Here is a 27,718-nt window from a genome sequence, read left to right as displayed (position 1 = left end):
ATATATATATACATAGATTTGCCTGTTGGATATCCAAACAGTGAATAAAGGATTTACTTTGGAACTCCTGCTTTGCTAATATTGTCATATTGGTTTCCACGGTTATGTAATAGCTTGGACCCAATATAACATTTTCAAAACAAATTTCCACCTGTTTATAGAATAACTTTTTTATGAGCAGTGCAATTATCAAGTAATATAATTTTACCGTTATTATCCCATACTTCCGTTGCAGTGGTGGTTGCTAATGACTGCTATAAGAACAATCATATTATTCCGGACATCCCAACTCGGAAAATGAAAGCTCCAAAGTGTCTTTAACAGCTAAAAAGCAAATCTACATGGAGAGATGGGGTATAGAAATCATGTATCGACATATAGAATAAATTACTAGTTTCATCCCCATATCACAAATCTACATATCAATCTCTAACAGCTAACTATAAATCTTTTTCTACCACAGTACGGTTACCAATCATCCCCCACAAAGGCTACATTTTTTTTTATGTATTTCAAAAGCCCCAGGTTTCCACAGTCAAATCAGCTGCTCGAATGCTTTAACAAGATGTAAACATAAAGAACTTCTCAAGAAACCCAAGAACTAATTCCTCGCTTCATTAAGTGCAACCTATTTTTTTAGCAAAAGAGAGAAGAAAGAATGTGGAATTTCTAGATTACATGGCTGCACCAAGGAAAAACAAGAACAATGTGCATTTCTAATCATTGGCCGCCAACTGATCTCCCAGGGGTGCATTTTCTAGTTTCCGTATAACCAGCTTATCTTGTGGGGGAAGGTCTTTTGATGCTGGGGGGAGGCTGGCATCCACGATGATCGAGTCTTCCTCCTTGAAATCTCCTCTCAGCACCCCCAGAGCCACTTTGTTTTCCACCATCTGCTGTATCACCCTCTTCACAGGCCTGGCCCCGAAATTTGGGTCAAAGCCGAGAGTTCCCAGGAGTTCGACTGCTTCCGGTGTGAAATGAAGATAGAACTTCTTTTGTTTAAGCCTGTCTTTCAAACGGTTCAACTGCAACGGTAGCATAATTCATGTTAGAGGAGGCTAAGGTGGCAACATGTATGGTGATATCATCAAAGATTTCAGCAGGTTTGAGAAAGGTATGATAACATGTTCAATAAGGAACCAAATTTCTTTCAAGACTGATCAAACAGCAAAATCAAGCAAATCTGCTACAGTTTAACACGATAACGCTCTTCAAGCAACAGACATGAATAAATAAAAATTCAATCGAAGTAGCTTATAATAAGAATGTAAGATGCAGGAAAAACTATAGGCTGAACTAACAGGAGAAAGGAGAGATTAGCACAGCTGATGAGGCAATCCAAGTCAATCTCAGCCTAAGAACAAAACAATAATGGGTTTTCTCCCCTAGTCATATCCTGCCTTGACCATAGAATCGAATGGTCACCAGCAGCAGAACTAGTTACGCTGAATTAGCTAAAGAAACTCCAAAATAGAAAAAGATTAAATGAGGAGATGCCAGGTTAAAGAATCTCTACCGGTAGATATTGGAAAGTAGACACAATCTACCTCAGGCACCTAGCACAAGTAATAAATAGATAGGACAATATTTGGAGAAACAGAAATCATGTCTGAAACTTCAAATAACCACAAAATATAGAAATTTCATTATATTACTATGGAGGACGTTACCTGTAACTCAACAATACGGTTGATCTCTCTAGTATCCAGTGGCTGGAAGACGATATACTCATCTATTCGGTTCATAAATTCTGGACGAAATGTTTGCCTAGCCAACTCAACAACCTGCCTTTTCATCAGTTCATACACTGCATCCTTGGTATCTTGTGTGTTGCGAAGAGTTTCTAGAATGTAGTGTGAACCAATGTTTGATGTCATTATAATAACACAATTTGTAAAACTAACTGTCCTTCCCTGTGAATCTGTAATTCTCCCATCATCCAATAGCTGCAATAGAATGTTGAAGACATCTTGGTGTGCCTTCTCAATTTCATCAAACAGAACTACAGAATAAGGCCTCCGTCGAACAATTTCAGTCAGCTGCCCCCCTTCCTCGTAACCAACATAGCCAGGTGGTGCACCAATCAAGCGAGAGACAGCATGCTTTTCCATGTACTCGCTCATATCGATCCTTACAAGGGCGTTCTCTGTGTTAAAAAGGTAACCTGCAAGGGCTTTTGCAAGCTCTGTTTTACCAACACCTGTAGGTCCCATAAACATGAAGCTTGCTATAGGTCGATTTGGGTCTGAAAGACCTGCCCTGGAACGACGGATGGCATCAGCCACCGATTTCACTGCAATATCCTGACCCACCACCCTCTTATGGAGGAAATCTTCTAACATAACCAGTTTATCCCTCTCTGACTGCTGAAGGTTTGAGATCGGGATGCCCGTCCACTTGCTGACAATCTCAGCGATATCAAGGTCTGTGACCTCTTCTCGAAGCATTGAATTTCCTGACTGCTGGAATTCAGCAAGATTCTTCTCAGCCTCTTCCAGCTGTCTCTGTAAAGATATCAGAGTTCCATACTTGAGTTCAGCAGCACGGTTCAGATCATATTCACGTTCAGCAGCTTCCATCTCTAAGTTGACTCTATCAACCTAATGACAAAATTAAATGCCATTAGCCAAAGAAGGTTCATCCACTGTTGACATATTCTGCTATCTTGTTGCCAAAAACAATTACCTCCGCTTTAATTGATCGAATTCGGGTCATGAGGGCTTTTTCATGTTCCCAATGTTGCGTAAGCTCCCTCTGTTTTTGTTTAAGAGATGCTAGATCAGCTTCCAGCTTGCTCAGCCTTTCTTTAGATGCTTTATCCGTGTCATTTTTCAATGAGAGTTTCTCCATCTCTAACTTCAACACTGCTCTATCAACCTCATCCAACTCCGTAGGCTTAGATGTTATCTCCATTTTCAGCTTTGCAGCTGCTTCATCAACGAGATCAATGGCTACAAGCAACAAAAGTCAAGGTGTTTGATGCATACCTTTATAAGGTTACTCCCCATAGAACATGAAAATATTTTTACCTACAACAATATCAAAATTAACAAATATTAAGATGCCAACATACCCTTGTCAGGCAAAAAACGTTCAGTAATATACCGATCTGACAGAACTGCAGCTGCAACAAGAGCACTATCTGATATTTTAACACCATGATGTAATTCATAGCGTTCACGAAGCCCACGGAGTATAGAGATGGTGTCTTCCACAGATGGCTGACCACAGTAAACCTGCTGGAATCTACGCTCCAGAGCAGGATCCTTCTCAATATATTTCCTGTATTCATTTAATGTGGTTGCTCCAATACAATGCAGCTCCCCCCGACCTAGCATTGGCTTTAGCAAGTTGCCAGCATCCATTGCTCCACTAGTAGCTCCTGTAGCATTTGCCAAGAGAGCAACAGATCAACAGTCAGATGCAATTTTTATTTATGCTGATGAGAAAGAAAAATATTAAACAGAGTAGAAGCTCTTGGGGATTAGCCATCTATAACATTAGCTATGTTCAATATGCAATGATAAGGTTCCATGTATACTGGGAGATGGGCATATTTAACATCAAACATCAAACCTCATTGCTTCCACCAGCATTCTAAGCTTACCCTAAAAGAGTAAGTAGGGGCATATTTAAACCACCTTTCATGAATCTGCCAGATAAAGTTTTACCATAATTTACAGCTCTGTCCAACAAGCCTTATCATGGTCAAGTATGAACAATCAATTCCTGGGAACACCTTCCAACTAGCAATCCAATGCCCAGCTAATGGGCCAGAAGCCAGTGCTTGGCAATCTTCAGTAGAGCTGTTATGGCCAGAAAATTTCAATGGATGACAAGTAAAGAAATCGACATCATTGATAATGCAGTTAAAGCTCGTGCAGCAATAGAATACCTACTTGGAGACAGATTCAAAAATATAAACATGGTTGTATGTGATAATTAAATAGGTTATTTTTAAAGCAGCTCAATTCTGTAGCCAGTCAGCGGCATCAAACTTAAAAATCATTTTTAGATTGGATCATGGTTTTACGGAACAGACATCATGATGGTTTTGAAGGGGGGCATTACGTTATACATGTACATGATGGGTATTTAAATAAATCAATTATGTAATGGGATCAATGAGCATTATATTATCTTCTCGCTTTTCATCCAATTTAAAGTAACATTTTTAATTGAGTTCTCCATGTCATCTGAACTTTGTCATGATGTGGAAGTTTTGTTACTCCACTATGATTATCACTCATTTTCAGTTATAATGGCTACTAGCTACTGTTATAGTAGCCATTATCGATCTAAAACACCTTCCTTAATTCAGGGGAAACTGCAGAACTTGATAGAACAAATATTAGGAAGTTTTAGAGTTAAAGCAATCAACTGATCAAGTTTTAAACCAAACCCTAACCATTAGTCTAGGATATATTGATACAACATCCAGATTACTAGCTGATCCAATAACTCAACTACTAAGTTATTATCTAAACCAGGCTTGAGTTGGGTCAGATCAGCCCAGCAATGAGCCAACACAAAATATAATCATAAATCATATTGCAAATAGGGTGGCAGTGAGCCGAGTGGGTGAAAGCAGGAGGGAGAATGGTGTTGAAAGTGAAGGTAGCAGGGGCCCACACTGATTTTTTTTTTCTTTTTGATGTGTGTGTGGGATCAGGTGGGGGTGCTTGCAGCTGCTGAGGGAGCCTACTTTGGGCTACAAAGTGAGACAGTACAAGGCATAATTGACTAGAGGTGGTAGGGGTAGAGGTGGAGGAGTAATATGTAACAAATAAAATCCTATGCCGCCCTCATTCCATCAGACCTCCATACTGACTCCAGCTTCAATTCCCCTCCTGCCACTCCACTCTGACACCTAACCCTCACCAAAACCCCTCCGCCCTTACCCCACATGTACCCCCACCCCAATCCCTAATCCCCATGCCACCACCCCCTCTACGTCGTCCTTGACCTAACAAAACCCTACACAAAAACAGTGGATCAGATTGATTTCTGAATTGGGTCTTTAACCATGCACCAGATCAAACTCAGATCGGCTTTTGTTGATCCATCAGGATATCATATTCGGTAAGATCAAATATTGTAAATTCAGATTTTGAATTAACCCTGATCCAATTCAAGGTCAACCTATTGACAAGCCTAATTAAACGTTAAAACGCATACAAACCATGAAGCTTAGTCTTATAGGACAATATACAGCCAGCCTTTAGGAGGTGATTCCTTCCAATAAATGAGGAACTCAATCATTGTACTTCCAGTTCTACCAATGATCGGTCGAGGATACTGCAGACCAATACAGAGAAGTTTGAATTACTTTTGAAAAAGCGATTGTGAGTATTGACTATGCACTAATAAAAAATATAATGAGGACCTTCAGCAATTTCTTGTTTCTATATCATGCTAAATGCATACAAATGTTGCATAGCACAAATGAATGTGCACATTGGAACAAAAAAAAGAAATATTCAAAGTAAACAAAAGCAGTTTGGTGACAAGCAGTTTGTTCCCTTTCAATATTGTTTTGGTATTCATTCCTTAGCTGATTATCCTTTTACTGATCAAGCAAAAAATTTAAAATGCTATCAAAAAAATTAATTAAAGTAGTTTATGACAATTTCAAATCCACCAACATTAACAAGGAAATAAATATTACAAATTTTGTTTGATGAACTGGCACTGAAAAGAATATAACAGAAGTATTGAACATGGAAGTTAAGAAAGATCAATGGTGTCGGTGACAAAAAGAAAATGTAAACAAAACTTAGGAAGCATGATCAACAACTTCTAGATTAAAGGTTATTGAAGGCCATGGTATGTATTTTCTAATAAATGATCTCAATCAACAACAAATTCATATTGTATATTCCACAATAACTGGACATTTTATTGAAATCTAAGGGTCATTATATTCATCTAACTCAAACAAGAAGTCCATTAGTTACTACATTAGAATTTTAATTATTATTTTACAAGAGCATATACCATATTATGATGATACAAAATATCAAATTGATAGCTGAAGCATATCATATTAATTTTGAAAAACGGTTCAGAAAGTAATTGTTTTATCTTCTACCAAAGACCAAGATGAACTTCAAAAACTTATCTGTACATAGTATTAGTCTGAATCAAGATAATATCTGATTTTGCATTGCTTCAATATTTCGCATGTTTGAATGGATTTAACAGTATAAAAGATCTTAAGCATGAAATCAGATATTTCTTGTCAAAACAGGTTATTAAGTTCTATGTATTTTCTCTCCCTCTCTCTTTTTTACTCCATACAGTTTTGCAGTCAAAATACCCCTCCTAAAGTCTCAATTTCAAGTGAATCAGGGCTAGCCCCAGAGGTCACACCCCCTCTGCTTAGCAACCAGAGGTTTTGGGTTTGCTTCTTAGATGATGCATCCCAAAAAATCTGGATCTTGGTAATTATAGTATAGACAGGTCTCACTTTTTCTCTTAAAAATAAAATAAAAATAAAAAGTCTCAATTTCATATTTTAAATAAATTTTTTATCATTGACAAGAAAGATAATATGACTGAGAGTAGAATGGAAAGTCCCAACAAAGCCTTGGAGAAAGTCAAACCTGCACCAACAACAGTGTGAATCTCATCAATGAACAAAATGATCTGTCCGTTGGAAGCAGTGACTTCTTTAAGCACAGCCTTCAGTCTTTCCTCAAAATCTCCTCGAAATTTAGCCCCAGCAACCAATGATCCCATATCCAATGCGATCAGCTGTGAATAAATAACGAAAAGACCAAGGGCCTGTAAGTATTACAAATAATGGTCCACTTGACTTGTCTCAAAAGGCAAGATGACCATGAGGAAAATATAGATGAATAGAAACTCCTACAAACAGAATTATCTACTTTTATCTACTCGATCAAGTCAATCATAACGTGCACTGGATATGTAGAAATAAATAATTTTATCTACTTGCTGGATCAGTTGCTTGACTGTACCAGAAACTTGGTTTCTTTATATCCTACAATAATAGAAATTTAAAAGATTGAACAGATTTGTCTGCACATCTATTATTACCAACCAAGTTCCTAGACATCATGAATGGAAACATAGGCCTATTTACTACTGCTTAATTTCAACATATATACAAAATCCAACATTGCATTATGCAAGTGCATTGAGATGCCATATCTACAGGCTCCATGGAAACATAGGCCTATGTACTATTGCTTAATTTCAACATATATACAAAATCCAACATTGCATTATGCAAGTGCATTGAGATGTCTTATCTACAGGCCCCATGGAAGCATAGGCCTATTTGCTACTGCTTAATTTCAACATATATACAAAATCCAACATTGCATTATGCAAGTGCATTGAGATGTCTTATCTACAGGCCCCTGGCACATCTACCATTCCTTGAGACCTCATATGATTCATGGTTTCAAAATGATTCTTTTAACAACATCAAGTGACTCATGGCTATGACATTCAAGATGAGGCACAAAAGGATGCCACTTGACGGAATAATATTTTGACAGCAACATTTTCATTGCAACCACAGCAATTTCCGTTCCTGGGAAGGTAAGCCAAGACAAAAGGCGATGTCCTGTGGTCGTCCTATTTATAATGTTTTTCTAATGCAGGAGGCAAGACTAAAAGTGGATCAGAAGCTGTTTTAAAGAAAGTTAGAACACAACGCGGAAATCAAATTTTAGACTATCCTAGATGGACAGCAATTCCAATTATTTATTTAAAATAACCAAGTCACCAAACTGAGAATAACAAAGTATTAAGTGGAATAAGATGGAAATTGAATTGGAATGAATAACTTGAAGGAGATAACCAAAGGATAGGATAAAAAGTGGTAGAAGAATCTACATGATGAAAAATCAATGAAGATGCATAAATGATATGTTAGATTAAAACTAAACCATAAAAGAGCAATGAATGATGGATTTCAAAAGTTCCCTTGATTTCTTCCATGGACTTCATCAATAAGATTTCCATCCCTATCCATATTCTTCCTTGCTTCTGGTATCCCCTGTCATGTAGCATTGTTTTCTTTCAAGACTAGGAATTTGACACCACAATTACAAGACACTTTTTTCCTCATATTGCAGGGCACATTTATGCCTATCATTTGGCAATAATAGAAGGGCTGGAAAGTTTTAATCAGTAAAATTGCTGCTAAAATTTTCATCACAGATAAATAAATATCTCAGAATTATCAAACACAACATTTGGAGTTATATCATATTTTTTCGAACCATGAAACTCATATGGGTCGCAGTATATGAGCGGCACTATATACATAATATATGTAAAAAATAATTTAATGAAACTTGTTTGAGAATGTAGAATAAAGAACAAAGACCCACGAAATGAAAGACTAAATGGCAACAGAAATGTAAATATTAGCTTATTTATGTGTTTTGCCTTATAATAATAGAATACAAGTAGAAGGGATAATGCTTTTTGACTAAGGGTACAGCACAGATTAGAGCCAAGCCCTTTAGAATCTGCAGATAGTAACATGATTATAATATAATTAACAATCAAGGACATAGTGAAAAGAAAACCAATAAAAAGATGATGATAACAAATTCAATCTGACTACCTTCCTATTTAATAATGGTTCGGGAACATCCCCTCGCACAATCCGTTGAGCTAATCTGTGAGATGATGAGATTTAACAAACTAGTGTCAGATGATGTTGCTGCAAATAGAAATCAGTGAGAACATCAAAAACTTTAGGTGTCTTGATGTAAGAAGCTCACAACAAATAAAACAGTGAAGCCTTATAATACACAATAAGCAACAACTATGTTAGACTCACAAAAAGGTCACTGTAGAAAGATAATGGTCCCCGATGGAGGACATCCATTGATAGAACTAATGCAGTGGAAAACAAGATAAATGAGCATCACATTTCCAAGGTGAAGTTCAAGATAACAAAAATATATGAATCTGAGGAGTTATACCCTTCAGCAATAGCAGTTTTTCCAACGCCAGGCTCACCAATAATGACTGGATTGTTTTTTGTTCTCCTAGATAATATCTGAATGCAACGCCGTATTTCATCATCACGACCAATAACAGGATCCAGTTTACCTCGCCTAGCAAGCTCTGTCAAGTCATTCCCATATTTCTCTAGTGCTTGATATTTTCCTTCGGGATCTATAGTGAGACCATTACAGTGCATAAGTCCATTAGATGAAAACCGAAGCATGACATAAAATACAATAAGCTAAAACTACCAAAAAATATGAAAACTTCGGAAAACACAGACGAAAAAAAATCATGAAGCAGCAGAAACATAATAAAAGAACTCCATTACAAATTTGCAGCATTTAGTAGAAAACTCTGACAAAGTATGTTCAATGATAACAATCCTATCATTTTAAAATTTGTGCAGATCAATGAACATAAATTTGCACATTTTAGGAATATATGGCATAATATGAAGCAAAGATCTCAACCAACTCAAAATGATAAAACGCACTATCAGAATCCACTATTATGAGCTTTATTTGACAGTAACAAAATATGACTTAACATTACATAGATATAAACAAGAAAGTCTCGAGAACTTTAGGAAAAAATTACATGGAAAAGATGTGATGGAATGGGCTGATGAGTGAGTCAACAACCTGGTCATAACCTACCCTTTCAACCAAAATGCATATAATCACTTACCATTTTATACATCTTCCTAGTTATTGTGTTAAGCTAGGTGCTCTATCTTTAGAATAGATTGAAGAGTAAGAGGCTATTACCCAGTTATGGTCCCAACAATCCGGGGTCCTGGAAGAGGCAGATTCGGGGACAGATCTAAACCTTTGGCCTTTTTTGCGCAAATTGGCTGCCCTAGGACTTGAATAATACCTTTTTTAATCACTCATCAATCAATCAATTCAGAATAGATTGAAGAGTAAAAACAAAGTATTCTTCAACAACATTATGCAATGTGGTCATGCTACTCATTGAAGTTGTAATTAAGTATGATGAGGAAACAAACTGAAGAAAGTTCTGACCTGCTATCTTTTTTTTTTTTGGTACAATGGATGACCTGCTATCTTTGGTTGGACATGGTCGGCCACTAGTCTGTATTTAAACAAGCACATAATATGATTTTGAATGTGGAATTAGCAGATACATAGTGTTTTACTGCATATTTGGATAAGACTTGTTACATGCAAAATTGTGCTTGCTAGCATGATGGTCTGCTGCACACTAGTTCAGGGCATTAAAAGGAAACCAAATGTCCCCCTCAGCATACAGCATTCAAGTGTTTAATTCAGTCACACATTTCTCCAAGATATTGCTTAATATGAAAAGAGTAACAATCATTGAAAGCAAGGTTCGACGTACCGGTAGGCATACTGATCACCTACCAAACCAGTACGGTTCCGATTCGTACTGAAACCGGCCGGTACGAACTAGCCAGCTTTTCTCAGCCGAAGCCAGAGAAGAAGAAGAGAATGAGAGAAAGCGTGGGGAAGAGAGGGAGGAAGGAGACCTGTGGCCGCCATCGGAGAGCCGCGGATGGGGCAGCAAAGGCCGAGGGGGGGCGGGGGAAATTTAGGAATTTTTAAGTGAAGTCGGCGACCGCGCCCCCACGGGCTCCGCCGCCCCTCCGCGGCTCTCCGATGGCAGCCACAGATCTCCTCTCTCCCTCTCTTCCTTGCGCTCTCTCTCCTTCTCTTCGTCTTCTTCATCTCCGGCACAGAACCGGCCCGTACCGGTTTCCACGGCTCCGCCGTATCGGTAGCTGGCCGGACCGATCCAAGACGGCCCGAACCGGCCAATACGGGCCAGTTCGGCGAACCATGATTGAAAGCAACATCAACGGCTATGAGATGAGGACTAACCCTAGTGGTTGCAGTGACAACATGCCGTGACCTAAATCATTCATAAAACACAAATTATATAAATTACATATATCCATAGGCAGTAAGTTCGTAGTTCCACCTGTCTATATATTCCTCCATAGGCTGTAAGTTCCAAAAAATAAAATAAGCTAACAGACACTGTCTCTCGTGCAAGTACCAAAAGGAGTTTCTTTCCTCTTTAAATTAACAAAAGTGCATAATGTTAGCACCTCATATTAAACAGTAGCCAGAGGAAATACAACAATGAAAACAAAACAAACTAAAAATCTTCAAAGGAAGAGCAACCATATCTGATAAGCGAATCTTTGATTTCCACATACAAAAGGGATATCTCTCCTACTAAAATTGAAAATCATGCACAACATTACCAACTCCTACTACTCTCAGAGGAGATGAACCACTGAAATATCTAAAGCATGATTTCCTCTATTTTTTTTGTTTGGGGAGGGGGGTGGAGGGGAGGGGGGTGGAGGGGAAAAAAGAGACGAATCATACTCTGATCAGTGACTCTTTGATTTCCACGTACAGCTAGTACAGCATCCTTCAACTGCTTCTCACTAAGTTGGAGGTTCTTGAACAACTGTTGTCCAAACCTTTTGTCTGAACAGAATCCTAGCACGAGGTGCTCAACTGACAGAAACTCATCATTGAACTCCTTTTTATACTTCTTGGCATCGTCCAATATGGTTACAAAACTTGATCCTATTATGGGCCCACTTGTATCACCAACCACCTAGCAAAGCAACAACAGTTACAAAGTTTTTGTTGATCACCTGTTAACACGATACTGCAAGACAATGGCGACATGTACCTTGGGCTGCCCAGATATAAACTGATCCGTAGCTTGCAGCACCGATGTGTTGTCGATTCCAGCCTTGCTGAATATTCTCCGAGCCAAACCATCCTTCTGTTCCAAGAGGGCTTTCATCAAATGCTCAGATTCCACAATTTGCTGCTTGCACAGTCGTGCTGCTTCTACAGCACCAATTATCCCTTCCCATGCCATTTCGGTGAATTCTCCTTGGTTGATCTGGTGCAAGAAAAGAAAGTTCAGTTGCAAAGTTAAAATAAGTTTAAGAATCAATCTACGTTTTTTGGACCCGAACATATGATTATCCCTTTCTAAGAGAAATTGCCAAGGCAATAGATACTCCTGTGATTGATACAATCATTCAAGTATTTATTTGACATAATCCCTGATGTCCCCCTTCATCAATGAGAGAGACTTGGGATTAAGATAGAAATCCTTAACATCTCGCTCTCGCCCCTATTTTATCTTAAAGGCCTATAGGATCAATCGTAGAAAACCTACTCTTTGAGAGAGAGTAAACGATCCCCTGTCAAATTGTTCTATCATTCAAGTATTTATTTGATATAATCCCTGAGTCAGTAAATGTTACCAAGAAAACACCATGGGCTCCCTGTCTAACTCAGAATCTGAACAGTATGTCTTATCAAAATTTAAAACTCACATGAATATCAGACTATGTCATCAGAAAAGCAGGGGATAAACTACAATAAAAGTTGGGAAATGCTGACGCATATGAAACCAGAACTGACCGTAACGATCCCTAATTTGCTATTGATCGGTGCACGAATAACACAAAATGGAGAGAAAATAGTGATGCTCCAAGCTGTCATGCATGAATTTCGGTTGCTTTCAGCACCACAATTACATCACTGGATGGTCGTCACTTTAGAATTCTCCATGAATGATATGTAAACTACCGTTCTACATAATGCTCCACAATTTCAAGTTTTGCAGCTCAAAGTCAAGAAGGGAAGAGTCCTTCTTCCCTCTCTTCAACAAAAAGCCAATTTTACGGGACTAATGCTATACCATTGTGCTTTCTTGGCAAGAATACTCCAATATCAAAACCCAAGACGAAACACTGCTACCATAAATCGTTAAAAAAAAAATACAGAAACAGAAAAGAAAAAAAAGGAGCAACCTCTGTTCAGATTCTAGTATAATTAAATAATGAAAATCGCAGTCATGTATCCAATTCCAGAAAAATAAATGATCAGAAGAAATACCTGAGAGGAGCTTCCATAGCTGGACTGAGGAGTAGTCGAGTGGAACTGGCGCCAGAGGAAGCCCTTCTCCAAGCTCCCGATAGAGCCCGGAGCTCCGATCAAATCTCTGCCTCCGACGGAGGGCGGGGATGGAGCACCGAGACGCCCGATGATAGGCCGGGAGGGAGAGGAGAGAACGCGAAGGGAGGAGTGCGGGGAGTAGCGGCCACGGGCCGCGGCGTAAGCGGACCGTGCGAGCCTCGTAGTGGCGGCCTTGCCTACCATGGCGAGAGCTTCTCGGCGACAGATTTGGATTCGGAGAGAGGGGGACGGGGAGGTTCTTCGAGAGTCCTGGAGAAGGGTTTTAGAAAGTTTCTTGGGGAGAGGAGAAGTCCGTGGAAGTTTAGAGAACGTCCTCGATTTGATGCCGTATGGACTCTTGCGTGATATACAACTTATGGATGAGTTTCTTTTTTTTTTTTTTTTCTTTTGCATCCCGATCGATTTTACTCATATCCTTTCCATTCATGGGCCTTCCAGACCCCGTATCCGAGCAGGAAGCATCCGATCTTCATAATTTAATCGACGCCCATACGTTTCGAACTCGGAACCACTTGATTGGAAGTAAGGCCACGCTCCCACTAGACTACCATATTAGTTTGTTCGCCAAGGTGAATTCGGACAACAAATAAAAATTAAAAAATATACAATGAACAACAAACAAATAAATGAGTCTGGTCTAGCCTGAGGTACATCATCCGCGTCCTTAAGAAATTAAATGGATCCAAAGAAAGAATGTAGAGGACCTAAGTGGGCTTGAATCAGAATCTCATTAAAATTAGAGGTGATAATGCTTAACTATTTAACTATTTAATTTGATTTAATTTGTTGTCGGTCAGATTAGAATACAAGCTTAATAAAAACAACTAGACTAAGATTTATATTCTCATTTAAAAATTTGATTTAATTTTTTATGTAACAACCTATGATCTCATTTAAAAAGGTCAGTCATAAGTTTTTTTTTTTAGTTCTGTATAAGCATCCAAGATCTCCTCGATGAATAACCAATATGAAACTAAACACACGACCACATAGATCCTCATATTTTAATTTAAAAAATAAAAAAATATATTTTATAAAAATAGGTGTTTAGTAATCAAAAGTACCTATAAGATTTTTTTCTTGTAGAAACTTTTTAGCTTTTCGTATAAAATTACTAAACACTTATATATATATATATATATATATATATATATATATATATAGCTCTAAAAATCATAAAAGGCAGAGAGATATCTAGAATTTTCTAACAGGTTATAGATTTTTTATCAGTCTACAATATCTAAATTATATATAAAAATGATAGTTTAGAGTAGGTCTTGATTCCATCTATTTACCTTTATACTGAAAATGCCCTCCCATTTTTCCTATATATAATTTATTCCCTCCTATTAATTTTGATATAAAAATATGAAAAGATTTTGGATTGCTTTTACAATCCAACTGTAAAAAAGATGAAAAAAATTCTTCAAAATCAATTTGTAGTCATGCATAACTACTTTTCAAAACCTATTTGGGAAAAAAAGGATCTAATGAGGGCATAGAAAGATTTTTTATTTGATTTTAAAAAATGATTTGATAAAAATAAGAAAACATTTCTGTTAAATCAAATATAGTTTGCTAATAATTACTTTTTAAAATAAATTATTATTTTATATTAAATAATATTTTATATCTACACATATTGGAGAGAAGGAAAGAAGCAGATATGCTACCAAATATACAAAGTTCATCTACAAATATTTAATTGCTAATTGTGACTTTTGGCATTTCCAGGTTGGTGTTTTTGGAAGGCTTCTAAGAACTCGATGTGTGTGAGATTAATCTAATGCTTCATTATCGTATCTAATGCAATGCAAACAAATATTCACTATTATGGTTTCAGGTCCGTATACTAATTTTTCAACCCCTTTCCTACGTATACCAAGTTTCTATTTAGCGTACACCAGTATTATCTCAAACTCCAGCCTTTTCTATAACCTAACGAGTTGGTACTAAAGCCATCCCCAACATGATTATATGTTAATCGGGCCAAACACTAGTCCTTGAATCAAATGCAAGGATCAAATAATCTTAACTAATATGTATAATCGTAACATATTATCAATTTGAATAATAGTCAAGATTGATATTTTTTTTTAATACCCGGCTATGCCCTAGTCCAAGCCCAACTGATGTTAAAGTTTAATTCACTCTTATCTCAAGCCGGGCTTGAGCTGCTTGGATTAATTGGCAATTTGGCACTCGTAACCAGGGATAATTAGCCAAGAGCATACAAGGAGTATTTTATTTACGCAAACGCATTTGAATTTGTAAAAGAAGGAGGTCATTTTTGTAACTTAAGCCCAAAACCCTAGAAGCGTTTAGCTGCGGCTATATAAAACGGAAAGGCCGCCGCTTCTGCGCTTCATCGGAGCTTGAGCTTTTCCAAGATGTCGAAGCGAGGTACCTCTCCTCTTCCCCTGCCCCCTGTGGATTTTAGGGTTTCTTAGATCTCTCTATCTCGCTCTCTTCCTTGTTCTCCTTTCTAGGGCTGGCACGCTGTGATCCATCTATCCTCTAGGGTTTTCTTTCGTATTTCTCCTTCAAATCGTCAAAGAAAACAATGAGCCGTACTCTGTGGAACCTTTCTAGGTTTTTTTTTCCCATTCCGGGGATCGACTTGTTCATCTGATTATTTCCGGGGGAGTTAGGGGTTTGAATGGGATCTTGTTGATCTCAGGGCGTGGAGGAAACTCTTTAAGGCCCCCCCACCAGGGAGATCGACTTGTTAATCCGGATGATTTCCGGCGACTCTAGGGGTTTCTGAGATGTTTGAATGGGATCTTTTTGTTCTCTTGTTGTAGGGCGTGGAGGGTCGGCGGGGAACAAGTTCCGGATGTCGCTGGGTCTGCCGGTGGCGGCGACAGTGAACTGCGCGGACAACACGGGGGCGAAGAACCTCTACATTATCTCGGTGAAGGGGATCAAGGGGCGTCTCAACCGGCTTCCCTCGGCCTGCGTCGGGGACATGGTGATGGCCACCGTCAAGAAAGGGAAGCCGGATCTCAGGAAGAAGGTCATGCCCGCCGTTATTGTAAGGCAGCGCAAGCCATGGCGCCGAAAGGACGGCGTCTATATGTATTTCGAAGGTACCTCTGTTTAGTTTAAATTTGATTCATTCTCCTGTGAATGAAATTTAATAAATCTCTTTTTTTCAGTGGTCTTTGTGCTATTTTCACTCCTTTATATTGTATCTTTTCGTTTTTAATGATTTTTTCTAATGAAGTTGAATTAAAATTTGATACATCTCTTTTTACCAGTGGTCTTTGTGCTATTTTCACTCCTTTATATTATGCCTTTTCGTTTTTATCCTGTATAAGAATGATTTTTTTTTTAATGAAGTTGAATTGCTCTCAGGGACTTTTTATTAGATCGTAGAGGCAAGAGTAGCACCTCCACACAGTTAACCAAATAAACGTACAGACATACAAACATTAGTATAATCATTGCGCATTGCTAGTCCAACTCTAACCCGAAATTATTGTAAAAAGTTGCGCATTTGGCATGCCTCTATCCTATTGCTCCCTTCATGCCAGGACCAATCATTTTGTCAGATTGGGGGCAATAGGAAAGTCACGCATCACCCTACAGCTTCCTGACGTGAAATTTCTGGGTTGCTGAAGCACTTCTTGGAAATTAGTTGAAGGGCTTTTGACCAGCCAATGGACCTTATTCTGAGAAAAGTAACTTGTATATTATTTTTGAGAAAGATAAGAGAAAGTTTTAATACTCAAAGAGAAGTGTCTGTTGTTTTAATCTATTTGGCATTCCGAATGGAAGACATCAAGCACTTGTAATGGAGTGCATTTTAAGAAGATGGTTCAAAAGTGTGTAAATAATCAGCGTATGGGATCAATGCAATCAGGATTTTTCATTGCCAGTGTCAAAAAGTGTTTCTATTGCCAGAAAGTGTGGCAATAAGTCCGTTTATCCAAGAGTATTGCCTGTCAAGAATTTGTAAAAATTTAGCATCTGAGTTGCACAACTTTGTTGCACCTATTACTTGTGAACTTCATGTGACATATAAATGGGAAGATTTATTGTATAAACTTGCAGAAGTATGATAACATTATAGTAATGATTTGAGGATGTTGCCAATTGCTTGAGAAGTATTATACAAGCATTAGGCAGGTTTTAGATATTGGGTTTAAATATTAATTTAACATTATAGCTGCCAATATATATGGTCATAGCAATGCAATCTTGAGACTGCAAATTTAAAAGATTACCATTATCCGATACCCCATGTTAACAAGTTTATGTTTATTAGAAAAATTCAGCTGTCTTGTTATCTGTACTTTCTCGCTCTTCTCTTTCCGTCTTCATGCCCTAAATACCTAGGCCTGGATGGTTAACCATACTGCTGCTTCAAAGAACTCTAAACATTTTTACCCGACCTGATTCCTAGATGTATACAAACTTCCTCCTATATTAATTTTCACCATATGCTGTCTCTGGTCTGCTGCTGCAGATGTTGCCCTCATCTGTTGCTGTCATGATTGGATCTGCTTTTCCTTATATAAATGAATATAATATAATGATTATCATAGGATTAACAGGGTAAATGGAGACACTCATGCTTATGCTCTTAAAATGTTTTCTCCGAGCTTGGGCATAAGCTTGTCATGTTTAATGACAAGTTTGAAGACATTGAAAAAATTCTATTCCCTTGTTATAATGATAGATGGTTTTGTTTATGATCACATATTTTGCTCTTTTCTGTTGTTGAAGTACATGAATTTGTGGTGTTTTATATGAGAGTATGTTTTATAGATATTTGCAATGACCATCTATGGTCATGTATCTAGATTTTTTCATATTTCTTGACTCGCCCATCCCTTGATAAGCTTATGTTTTAGGAGGTGTTCCTTTATGAAATGTTGGTGAAACGCAGGTTCTAGGTCTATGCAATATTGAACTATTATAGCATATTTTTAAGATAGTTTGCTGGAGGAGTAAGTAGATTCATGAATGTTCTATCTTTTGAGTTAATGATATTCATGAGCTGGAGTAAACATATTCCACGTGCCAATGCTGCCTAATTTCTTGCTTTTTTTCCTCTCTCCCCCTCATCAGAGGTAGTGGTACTAACGGTCCAGCTACATGAAAAATGATATCTTTATTTTCAGTATTATTAAAATTTTAGTTTCTTTCTTTCTTTCCTTTTTAACAAAGTACAATCTCTAGTCTACATCATGTAATATGGTAATGCTTGCAATTCCCACTTCATGTGCTCTTTTTGTTCTCTTAAAGTTCTTTTCATGTTGCTTCTTTATTGACTGAGTGGCCTATATTGGCCATTCACAATAAAAAGCATATATTTAAAGAAAATTGGCCAGTATTAAACACTGTGATGTTTTACTATAGCATCATGTTACCTGTCTCCTGGTAAATAATGTTTTCAATATGCTTCGTTTTTAATTATATCAATTAGAGTATTCTAAAGTTGTTTTTCTCCTTTTATATCAACCTGGTCTTATTTTGGTTTTGCTAGATATGGTGTCTGTGGTGGTCAGCTGTTTGTCTTTGTATGGGCTTTCATGATATTCTGATTTGTTGAAAAGAACAAATATCCCCCCCCCCCCACCAATATATATATATATATATATATATATATATATATATATATATATATATATATATATATATAATGTGTTACTCACAAGTGCCAAGCATTAATTCAGCAATTTTTTTGCTACGATTAATTCAGCTTTTTTTTGGATTTCATGGTCTGTGACCGAATTCAGTGGCTAACAGTGTAAATGCATTTTGTCTGTGGAATCATCTTTCTGTTGTCATGGGTTCATCATTTTGTCTTGCTGAAATTTTGCTACCATGAACAGGCAAAAGAGAAGCTGCCTTGTGACGTTTTAATAAAAACTTGTATTTGCAGCTACTTTTTCTTTTGTGAAACTTCTGTGTTTCTAATGCTATTATTTCTTTATAATCTGTGCAGATAATGCTGGGGTTATCGTGAATCCAAAGGGAGAAATGAAAGGTATGGTAGATGCTATTTGGCAAATTCAAGCACATTATGATAAAAAGTAGCAGTCTACAACATTTTTCCACCTGAATTTGCATTATAGAATTGATAATTGGATGTCAGATCTCTTGAACTAATGTATTACTCTCCTGACAAAGTTTTATATAATATCCTGGACAAGAATTTTTGGAATCCTGATTCCATTTTCAAGTTAAGTTGAGCAATCCATGATTGCTGTGGGGATTCTTACCCATAAAAGATTGTATTTACTGTGACCGTAAAATGGATGTGTAGTGTGTCAGGTTGAAATGCGACTCATCCGTCAATTTTCACAAACAAGGTCGGGAGCTGATCAGGCTGTGTTTGTGGTTGCAGGCTCTGCCATTACTGGACCCATTGGAAAAGAGTGTGCTGATCTGTGGCCAAGGATTGCTAGTGCAGCCAATGCTATTGTGTAATGGCTAGGTGTACTTCAAATCAACCGCAGGGATTTTGGTCTGGAACTTGTTTGTAGTTGAAAAAAAAGTAGGTCCCTTTTTCAGTGTTACAGACTTGAGTTAGCCATTGGTTCGTTTGTGTTTTGAAAGAGTTTCTTTTTGCTTTCGAGCACATTCTGCTGTTGATGGAGATCAAATTACCTTTATTTTAGTTTTCATTTGTGTTTTGGACTTTTTGCTATCGTGCACATTCTGCTGTTGATGGAGATCAAAATTGCCTTTATTTTATTTTTACGAATCTCTGATACAACAATCTTGCTGATGTTATCTGTGCTAGTAGCTGTAAGCTATATTTTGATTCGCGAGCGACCTGCGGTGGTAATTGGCTTCTATCAATTGTGCTATTTTGACATGGAATTGTGCTATTCCTGTCATCGTATAGGCTTCAGTTATGATTAAAAGTAACCGCTTTTTTTGGCTCTTGAATGGATGGTGAGCCTGAGAAAAACGTTCCTGTGGCGGTTGCTCGTATGCACAAGACCCTGTCGCAACCATGACCATGCGAAAATGCTGAACAAAATAACCTTGGTAGTAGACAGACAACGTTCCTATTCTTCCACTCCTACTTAATTATCCAATTTTTAGATTCCTGGAAGCTTGTAGACAGACAAAGTGGATGTAGACTGAGATATTGGCCAATATTACTAGAGCCGTAAAATTTAAATGTGAAGAAATTTATAAAAGTCTAGTTTAACTATTATTCTAAAGCATCTTTTAATATTGGTTTCTAAAATTGGACGTTAGCTCCGGTGGTTGCATTCCTTTGCTTAGGTTTTGGATTTGAGTCTTAAATGGTGCATCCTGAAGATTGGGACCTAGGAATTTATCATGTGGGTGATGTTAATTGCGATAAAAATGCCAAGATGTATTCAATTTTTATATGCTTCCTTTATGAAAAAAAAAGCCTTATTCATAATCGCATATGTTGCTAATTTTGCTTGTTGTCGTTCTGAGCTAGAGGCTCGATTAGAACTTGTCCAAGTAGCCCTGCCCCTCCATTTAGCAGCTAGAATTTTAATTTGGATAACTATAGTGGAGCTAGCTTTTCCTTCCTTGCTTTCAAAAACTTCTGAGGCAAAGATCCCAAAACTCAATGCAAAGGCTATTAATATATATATATATATATTGAAAAAATAAAGCCTATTAAATTTTTAACCAGTGCATACTTTCTCCACAAAATTGACATCACCCATAAAGAAGAATTATTTTTCTAATAATCATTATGCATGGTAGCTCAGATAAAAATAGATGGGTTATCCAACAAATAAGCAAAATTTATCGCGGACCCTTTTTCCCTTGTGGTTGGTCAAAACTGTTCCGGAAGGACATTTTATCTCAGGTAGACCCCCACCTCGAGAGATCCAAAAGAAGAAGGGGAAACCCCGCCCCTTTTCTGCCGGAATTCTCCCCATTTCTTCTGTTTTCCCCCCATCCACCGTAGATTTCTTACCGCCCTCGCTCGATCGCGCGAAGCCCCAACCTTAGGACAGAAGAAAATGGTACTTCTCCTCTCTTTGCTCTCAGCGATATCGGGAATGAATAAATCTATTTTCTTGTTCGTTTTGTTCAATTGATTAGAACCAATGTTTGATATCGGAGCATGTAATATTAAATGTTTTCTTGTAATTCAGTAATTTGGGGCTACACTATGTGTTTGCCGTACATCTAGATGTGAATGATGAAATCGCTAGGTTTTAAGAACAATAGAATTGACTGATTGATGATTCTTGTCAAGCTTCTTTTTTTCTTGATTGCCACAATTTCGTGGGAAATCTATTGATAGGGATCTCTTTCGTTTCTATCGTGGTGGTTGAATCGGCTTTCGTGAATTTTTTGTAGGATAATATTTTGTACTGCCATGTCTTGCAAAGGCAATGCTGTTTGCCTTCTTGCTCCAACTCTTAGACTTTGGGTGCTGTTCATAATGACTTTTATTCCTTATATGTGGGCAATAGAGGCTTTATTATTCAAAATGGCAATCAAAATATTACCTTGATTTACGAGAATCTTTAGAGGGTAAGCCAGAATAAACATCATCACATCCAAAAGGGGAATGGTTCTATGTGGTGTGACATTTATTTACATGAGACCGGATAATGAATTAGTTGAGGGTGCTAATGCCTGTGGAAGCTTTAAAAGAATGTAGCTGGACTGGATATCATCTTTACCGGAGTATAGTTTTTTCAGATATCTGAATGAATTTGGCAAGTTGTGGTTAGACCTCAAGGGTGAAAAGTGATTTAGAACTCAGTATATTTTATTCATCCTTTTATGGTTTGATGAGATCAAGGAATTTTTGTCGGTAATCGTGTCTTATGCAATTCGTGAAGGCTACGTTTGCAACACTGTGAAGATGCACACACCAATTCTATGTACATATCTATGTATGTTTGTCGTATACACAATATACCCGTGAGTTAAGTAATATCTTGTGAACCTTCATATTGAAGGCTTGAGTGGACATGTCAGGTGTAGCAGAATTACCTTTTTGACATGCTTTTTCAAGCGGGGCTTGATATGGATTTATATAAGTATCCGATGCTCAACAATGTAATATAAATAAATTGTTGGATCTTATTTCCTTGGCTGGTAGAAACTAATATATACTGAGAAATCAATTGACGTGAAATTAATATTTTGCAATTATATGCTAATATCATTTTGACTATACTACAGTATATGTTTTTAAAATAAATAGATATTAAATTCAATGCTTAAAACCACAGTCTCTTGTGTTTACTATATTGGCTGACATAATGACATCTAGATTGCAATACATAGGCAAAACTATTCGGATATCTTGATACTCTAAAAATTTTCTTCAACTTTCCGTGTTGACTAAGATAAAGTATTTTCTTGGTTTATGTCGGTATAAGCTGCTTATTGAGAAGCTGGGATATTGGATTTACAAACCTTGCTTTCTGGTGAAGGATAAATTCTTGAGCTATTGATCTATTGTTACATGAGAAATGTGTGAAATAGTAGGGGCTTGTTTCCAAAGCTCCATTGGAAGTTCACGGCATACAATTAGTGCTTGAATTGCCAAGGATATGAAGGGATGTTATTTCTGCTTGAAGTTCAAGGCATTCCATTCTATTTTTTTCTAAGATGACACATTTACTCCATGTAACAAGCTATTGATGAGCATTATTGTAAATGAGTAGTTAATTGTCATGATCTTCCTACTTCCTTTGATTCAAAGAGTATAGTAAATGCCTTATTTGTAGCCTGACATAGTCTTATACTATGATGACTGGCAGGAAAAAGACCTAAACAATGGATGTGGTATTCCCCAAGTCGAGTTCACTGTCAACACTTTGGTTCACCTCCAATTTGAAGGAGTTTGTTTGAGATGTTGATTCCTCCTTTGATTCCTCATCCTTCATGCCTATAATATTGCCATCTCTTTGGCTCAACCTTTCATTTGGTACACTTCTCTATATGGCTGAGGGAGGAAGACAGGCATGCAGTTAAGTGGAATATTGATCAGAGGTCACATCTTGTAAATCATAAGATGGATTTAAAGCAAAGAGTGGGAGTGGTTGGGCAGTTTTAGGAGAAATAAGTGAAGTGGTCGGGCAGATTAGGAGATTTAGGTCTTAATCTTGTGACTGTTGTCAGAAAATGGCTTTGTGATATGATCTGAGTGGGCCAGCATTTGTTTGGTGGTTAAGCCAAAGCATGGAAGAAAATGGGGGCGGGTGTTTTAGGAGGTGTGGATAGAGATGTTTATCTACGTAGATGCTTTAAGATGTGGTTGAAGGAAGCAGGCTTTTCTCCTCTTTTTTTAAGTTTACAAGGTGTTTTAAGTTTACTTAGCTAAAAACTTTTCTTATCTAGTGTAACGTGGCCTATATATTGCAATGGCAATGTGGTTAATTTTTTGAAAAGCACTTATCTGAAATCAAAGACCACAATTTGTTGATGTGGAATTGATGATTCTTGCTGTATACTTGTGTCGATTTGTGCTAGGATAATTGCCCGCATTTGGTATGGCATGAGTAGTTTTCACGAGGTTGCCAATATTATATTATTTACTATTTTGGAAGTCAATAGAAGAGCATTTGTGGATTCTAGCTAGGGGCTATTTTCCATGCACATGCACACACACATGCATGCACAATCATCTTTGCAGGCATTTGTCATTGATGACATTGATGACAGACCACAGAATGATATTATGGAGCATTTCAAGTACGATGAGGTGGTAACTTGACACTTCAGACACAAACGTTATGGAAGGAGAAATAATTAAGGCTTTGGCTTTCTGAAATTCTTGGAGGAGAGTCATATGGCTCATCGGCTTTAGATGGTAATGGAACTAAGATATGGAGATGTAGAGAAGTACAACTTATAGACTGGTTGATTGAATTATTTATCAAAACCATACTGTATAGGGTGATGACATCATACTGCATACAGTGTTGATGTCCTAAGAATCTTTGGTTGCTTACACTAGTAGCTGCGGTTCACTTTTTTCTTTTGCGTAAGTAATTACATTCTAGTTTACCCTTTATGATCATGCTGAATAAATTACAAAACCATGATTACAAACTATGAGCAAAAGGTGCTGTGCTGTGCATGCAAGACATAATGATGATTTAGTGAAATGTTAATCTTTCTCTAAATTTTAACCATAAATAACAAGTTTGGTCCCATCTATCTGGGGCCTTGTCTAACAGGCTTCATCAGTTTTTATGAAACTGGGGCTAGTGTTTCTTTTACATTACCTGCCTCAGCATCATCTTTGGTTGCTAACTCTTCTTTTCCAACCATGCAAGTTGAGCCAGACGCCTCCTCTAGGCTTATCCACTGTGTTTGTCCCAACTTTTATCATATATTGCTGCAACTCTAGGTTTCATATGATGTGTTTGTTTGCTTATTTAAATCTGTTTCCTACATAATTGGAAGTTACTGTTCAAATGCTTTCACACTGTATATTGAAGTCTTCTTTGGTTACTCTCTCTTCTTTTTGACCTTATGACCAAGACTAGGGTGGCAACGGGTTTGGTCAGGTTGGATATGGTTTGGGTAGGATACTTATTTATCTCAAGCCTGACCTCTTTATTTAAATAGGTAAGCCAACCCGACCCGTAGAACCTGTTTAATAAACAGGCCAGATCAGGTTAAACACATTGGACATATTTTAGTCGGATATTAAATTCTTTAAATGGATTGAATATGTCTTAAGGGGTTTGGGTTGTAACCATGTCAACTTGACCAAACTATTAAATAGGTCGAATGGGTAAGATGGGTTAGAACTCTTAACCTGAAACCACCAATCCATTTAATAAATGGGTTAATCGTGTCTACCTGTTTACGACTTGAACTTGTTTATGCCAAACCTACTTATAGATTTGCATCTTTATTTCATTTACATTGTTCATTTTAAGACATCCTTTTTTATCTTCAATATTTTTGACAAAGATGTGATAATCTTCCGGTGCGAAGTGAAAAGGCTCACCATAGTTTTCCTTAGTGGAATTGCACCATTATGTGCACTTAACTTTACAAACTATCTTGTGTGCTGCCAATTTCTTGGACTTCTTCTTGGCCAATCCACTGCATGATCTAGGCAAAGGTTCTTACTGCTGAGTTTTGGTTACAGTGACATTTTCGTTCTTAATGAGTCTTATGTGCTTGTGCCTCATGCCGAGGAACATTTTGGCAGTTTACTACTCAGACCACTCTTAGAATTCTTTTTTGTCTTGCCCAATGATTCTATAAACTAGTGAAACACACCTGGAAGGTATATTGGCTTCCATTGCTGAATTGGATGTGTCATTATCTTTGTTACTTCTGAGTTAAGTAAGCTGGCCGATGGCCACTCTCTTTTTCCCAGTTGCTACTAGAGTTCTGTTTGAACTCTTTAGGTAGAACATTTGGCCACTACCCAAAACTTGCAAAGAACAAAATGCTGGATTTCTATACATGAAATTGGTTATGGACCCTTTTTACGTCCTACATGCATACCTAAGCATAAAACCTGTTTAGATGTGCTGATAAGTGCGCAAGCATGGTGGAATGCTGGATCAGCTACAAAGTCAATTGAGTCATTAGCCATCAGATTAAGATTACCGGTCATTAGCAAAAGGATCCAGAGTATTTCATTTTCCAATTCATGCACAGATTTCAACTACGCTTCATGTTGCAAAGCAATTCTATTTATTGTTGATGCTCAGTAAACACTGACAACAGAGTTGGCATCATAATTGACAGGTGTATCACTCTAGTTTTGTTGACGAAGAGGGTATCACCAAAGCTTGCGGGTGCCCTCTTCTTCCATTAAAAAGCCACATCAAGGGTCCTGCCCCACACTCAGATGCAGGTTTCCCTCAAGTGCTTATTTCTTTACATGGTATCCTGTTTCCTTTACCCAATAATTATTCCTTATGTTGTTACTGATTGGCATGCATATGATCACAGACAAGATTGATATCGTAGACGAAGCAATTACTTTCTTTCGAGCCAACGTTTTCTTCAGGAACTTCGACATTAAAAGCCCAGCTGACAAGCTCCTTATATACCTGACACTTTACATCAATGTGGCCTTGAAGCGGCTGGAGGGTTGCAGAACGCTGGCTGTAGGGACAAAGGCAATCATTAATTTGGGCCTTGAAAAGGTCCCTGTGCCTGGAGAGCCAAGTTTTCCTTTTCCTGGCCTATTTGCCCTTCCTCAATCTCAGCAAGAAGCAGGTATGTTTTCAAGTATTTTGGTATCTTATTGTGAAAGTTTATACTTTATCTTCTGATGCAAGTTCCAAGCACCTGACTTTAGTTTTATATTTTAAGTTTTCGCAAGAATTACCTTGAATTTGAAGGATTTCTTGATTATCTGGGTACATATAAAGTAATATGAAAGTTATCTTTATTGTGGAATTGCAGAGCTTTTCAGGAACTATCTGAAGCAAATAAGAGAGGAGACAAGTGGAAGACTACTAAGCTGTGCTTATAGACCTAATGGCACTCCTAATAAGTGGTGGTTGGCTTTTGCTAAGAGGAAGTTCATGAACATAATTGTGCCATAGGATTTGTTTGTCATGGAGAGGCCAGGTTGCCAAGTTAGCTTGCGATCGCTCTAAAAGCATCGTTTACGTACTATAGTTCAAGAATTCACTACATTTTTGATGTATAACACATAGCATAGCATAATTGCAATGGTCTAGTAAATTTGGGACTATGTTGGGGAATACTTGAAATAAGATGATATGCGCCAATATACACTTAATATCATATCTTGATTGAACCGATGACGATGTGGTTTCTGTTCATTTTTCTTTGACATCCGTGGGAATAATGCTTTTGTTTCCAATCTTTTTTTGTTCTGGTTATTTAGTTTTAGAGTGGGTGAATAAGATCAAGAGAAATATCAATTGCATCTATTCTATTGTATAAGCAGGGCACTCTTCACAAGGCTATCTTCTATCACTTGCATGCCACTTTAGATGCTGTATTTTTTGACAGAAAATTAGATCACAACTATGTATCTTGCTTTCTTTTCGCATGCATTAGCATGCGCTTAGTGATAATACTCTCAGATAATCTTTGGTTCACAAATAGAAAAATGTGAATAAGATGCTCTATCTCTCTGTATTCCTCTAGATTCAACTTCATCTTGTTTTCGTATGAATAAATCTGTAATTTTTTCGATTGGAATCTCCAAATAAATTGGAATAGATGCAAATGCCATTCGGTCAGATAACTTGGAATAAATGAATAACTACTAACTTTTTCACAGTTTAAGATGAATTAAAGCCATTCTAGAAGTTGAATAATTCCCTTCTAGTTGGAATTGATTTAAATAAATCAACATGATTATTTATCATTATTAAAATAAAATTATGTTGGTTAGAGATGATTAAGAATTTCATGTTTGGTTAAATAAATCCATTATTCAGCGCTTATTGGGATTTATTCACCCGTGAGCTACCAAAAAATTTGCATCTTCGCCACCAAGGTGGTAGCCTGGTGGTAAGGGGGCGATAATTTCACTCGAGTTGCCCGGGTTTGAAACGCGCAAGCATCGATTAAATTAGAAGACCGAATGCCTCATGCCCGGATGGCTCGCTGGCGGATATGGTTTTCTTCCATCTGTATCAAGGTGGCGCTAGGATGACGTATCCATATGTGAGACGGTGAGCCCAGTGGGGTGAGCTCACGGGGCGGGAAGGCACGTGAAAAAAAATAAAATTGCATCATCTATCGTCCATCTAACACCTCCCGCTCCCCGCTAG

The 27,718-nt window shown here is 37.5% G+C and overlaps 3 protein-coding genes and 1 non-coding gene across 5 annotated transcripts; 3 read left to right on the top strand and 1 right to left on the bottom strand.

Moving 5' to 3' along the window:
* Positions 1-603: 603 nt before the first annotated feature.
* LOC103712232 (chaperone protein ClpB3, mitochondrial) lies at positions 604-13,328 on the bottom strand. The gene is made up of 10 exons (XM_008798705.5): positions 12,924-13,328; positions 11,698-11,916; positions 11,382-11,619; positions 8,976-9,171; positions 8,612-8,666; positions 6,609-6,759; positions 3,077-3,385; positions 2,689-2,954; positions 1,674-2,603; positions 604-1,028 (listed from the first exon to the last, which is right to left on the bottom strand). The coding sequence occupies exons 1-10, from the start codon at positions 13,185-13,187 to the stop codon at positions 717-719; spliced, it is 2,940 nt and encodes a 979-aa protein (XP_008796927.3). The 5' UTR covers positions 13,188-13,328; the 3' UTR covers positions 604-716.
* A 1,964-nt stretch (positions 13,329-15,292) lies between these two features.
* On the top strand, positions 15,293-19,655 carry LOC103712223 (large ribosomal subunit protein uL14). Its single transcript, XM_008798695.5, has 4 exons — positions 15,293-15,407; positions 15,809-16,093; positions 18,961-19,002; positions 19,363-19,655. Exons 1-4 carry the CDS (start codon positions 15,395-15,397, stop codon positions 19,443-19,445), a joined length of 423 nt encoding a protein of 140 aa, XP_008796917.1. The 5' UTR covers positions 15,293-15,394; the 3' UTR covers positions 19,446-19,655.
* LOC113463181 (small nucleolar RNA snoR137) lies at positions 18,268-18,400 on the top strand. The gene has a single exon (XR_003386938.3). It is a non-coding gene; the product is annotated as a small nucleolar RNA snoR137 (small nucleolar RNA).
* Positions 19,656-20,793: 1,138 nt separating the features above from the next.
* ARPC3 (actin-related protein C3) lies at positions 20,794-26,734 on the top strand. Of its 2 annotated transcripts, XM_088706367.2 has the most exons (5): positions 20,794-20,983; positions 22,745-23,796; positions 25,704-25,812; positions 25,911-26,180; positions 26,370-26,734. In XM_088706367.2, the coding sequence occupies exons 2-5, from the start codon at positions 23,794-23,796 to the stop codon at positions 26,510-26,512; spliced, it is 525 nt and encodes a 174-aa protein (XP_088562493.1). In that variant the 5' UTR covers positions 20,794-20,983; positions 22,745-23,793; the 3' UTR covers positions 26,513-26,734. The 2 variants fall into 2 exon arrangements, with proteins under 2 accessions (XP_088562493.1, XP_008796897.3); XM_008798675.6 differs by lacking the exon at positions 22,745-23,796 and having other exon boundaries at positions 20,795-20,983.
* Positions 26,735-27,718: the final 984 nt, after the last annotated feature.

Source organism: Phoenix dactylifera, chromosome 11, assembly GCF_051530095.1.
Source record: "Phoenix dactylifera cultivar Ajwa chromosome 11, Ajwa_hap1_PhDact_Kaust_v1.1, whole genome shotgun sequence".
In the NCBI taxonomy this organism is placed as follows: domain Eukaryota; kingdom Viridiplantae; phylum Streptophyta; class Magnoliopsida; order Arecales; family Arecaceae; genus Phoenix; species Phoenix dactylifera.
Note: the sequence above shows the minus strand (reverse complement) of the source record. Positions and strands in the feature narration are given on the sequence as shown.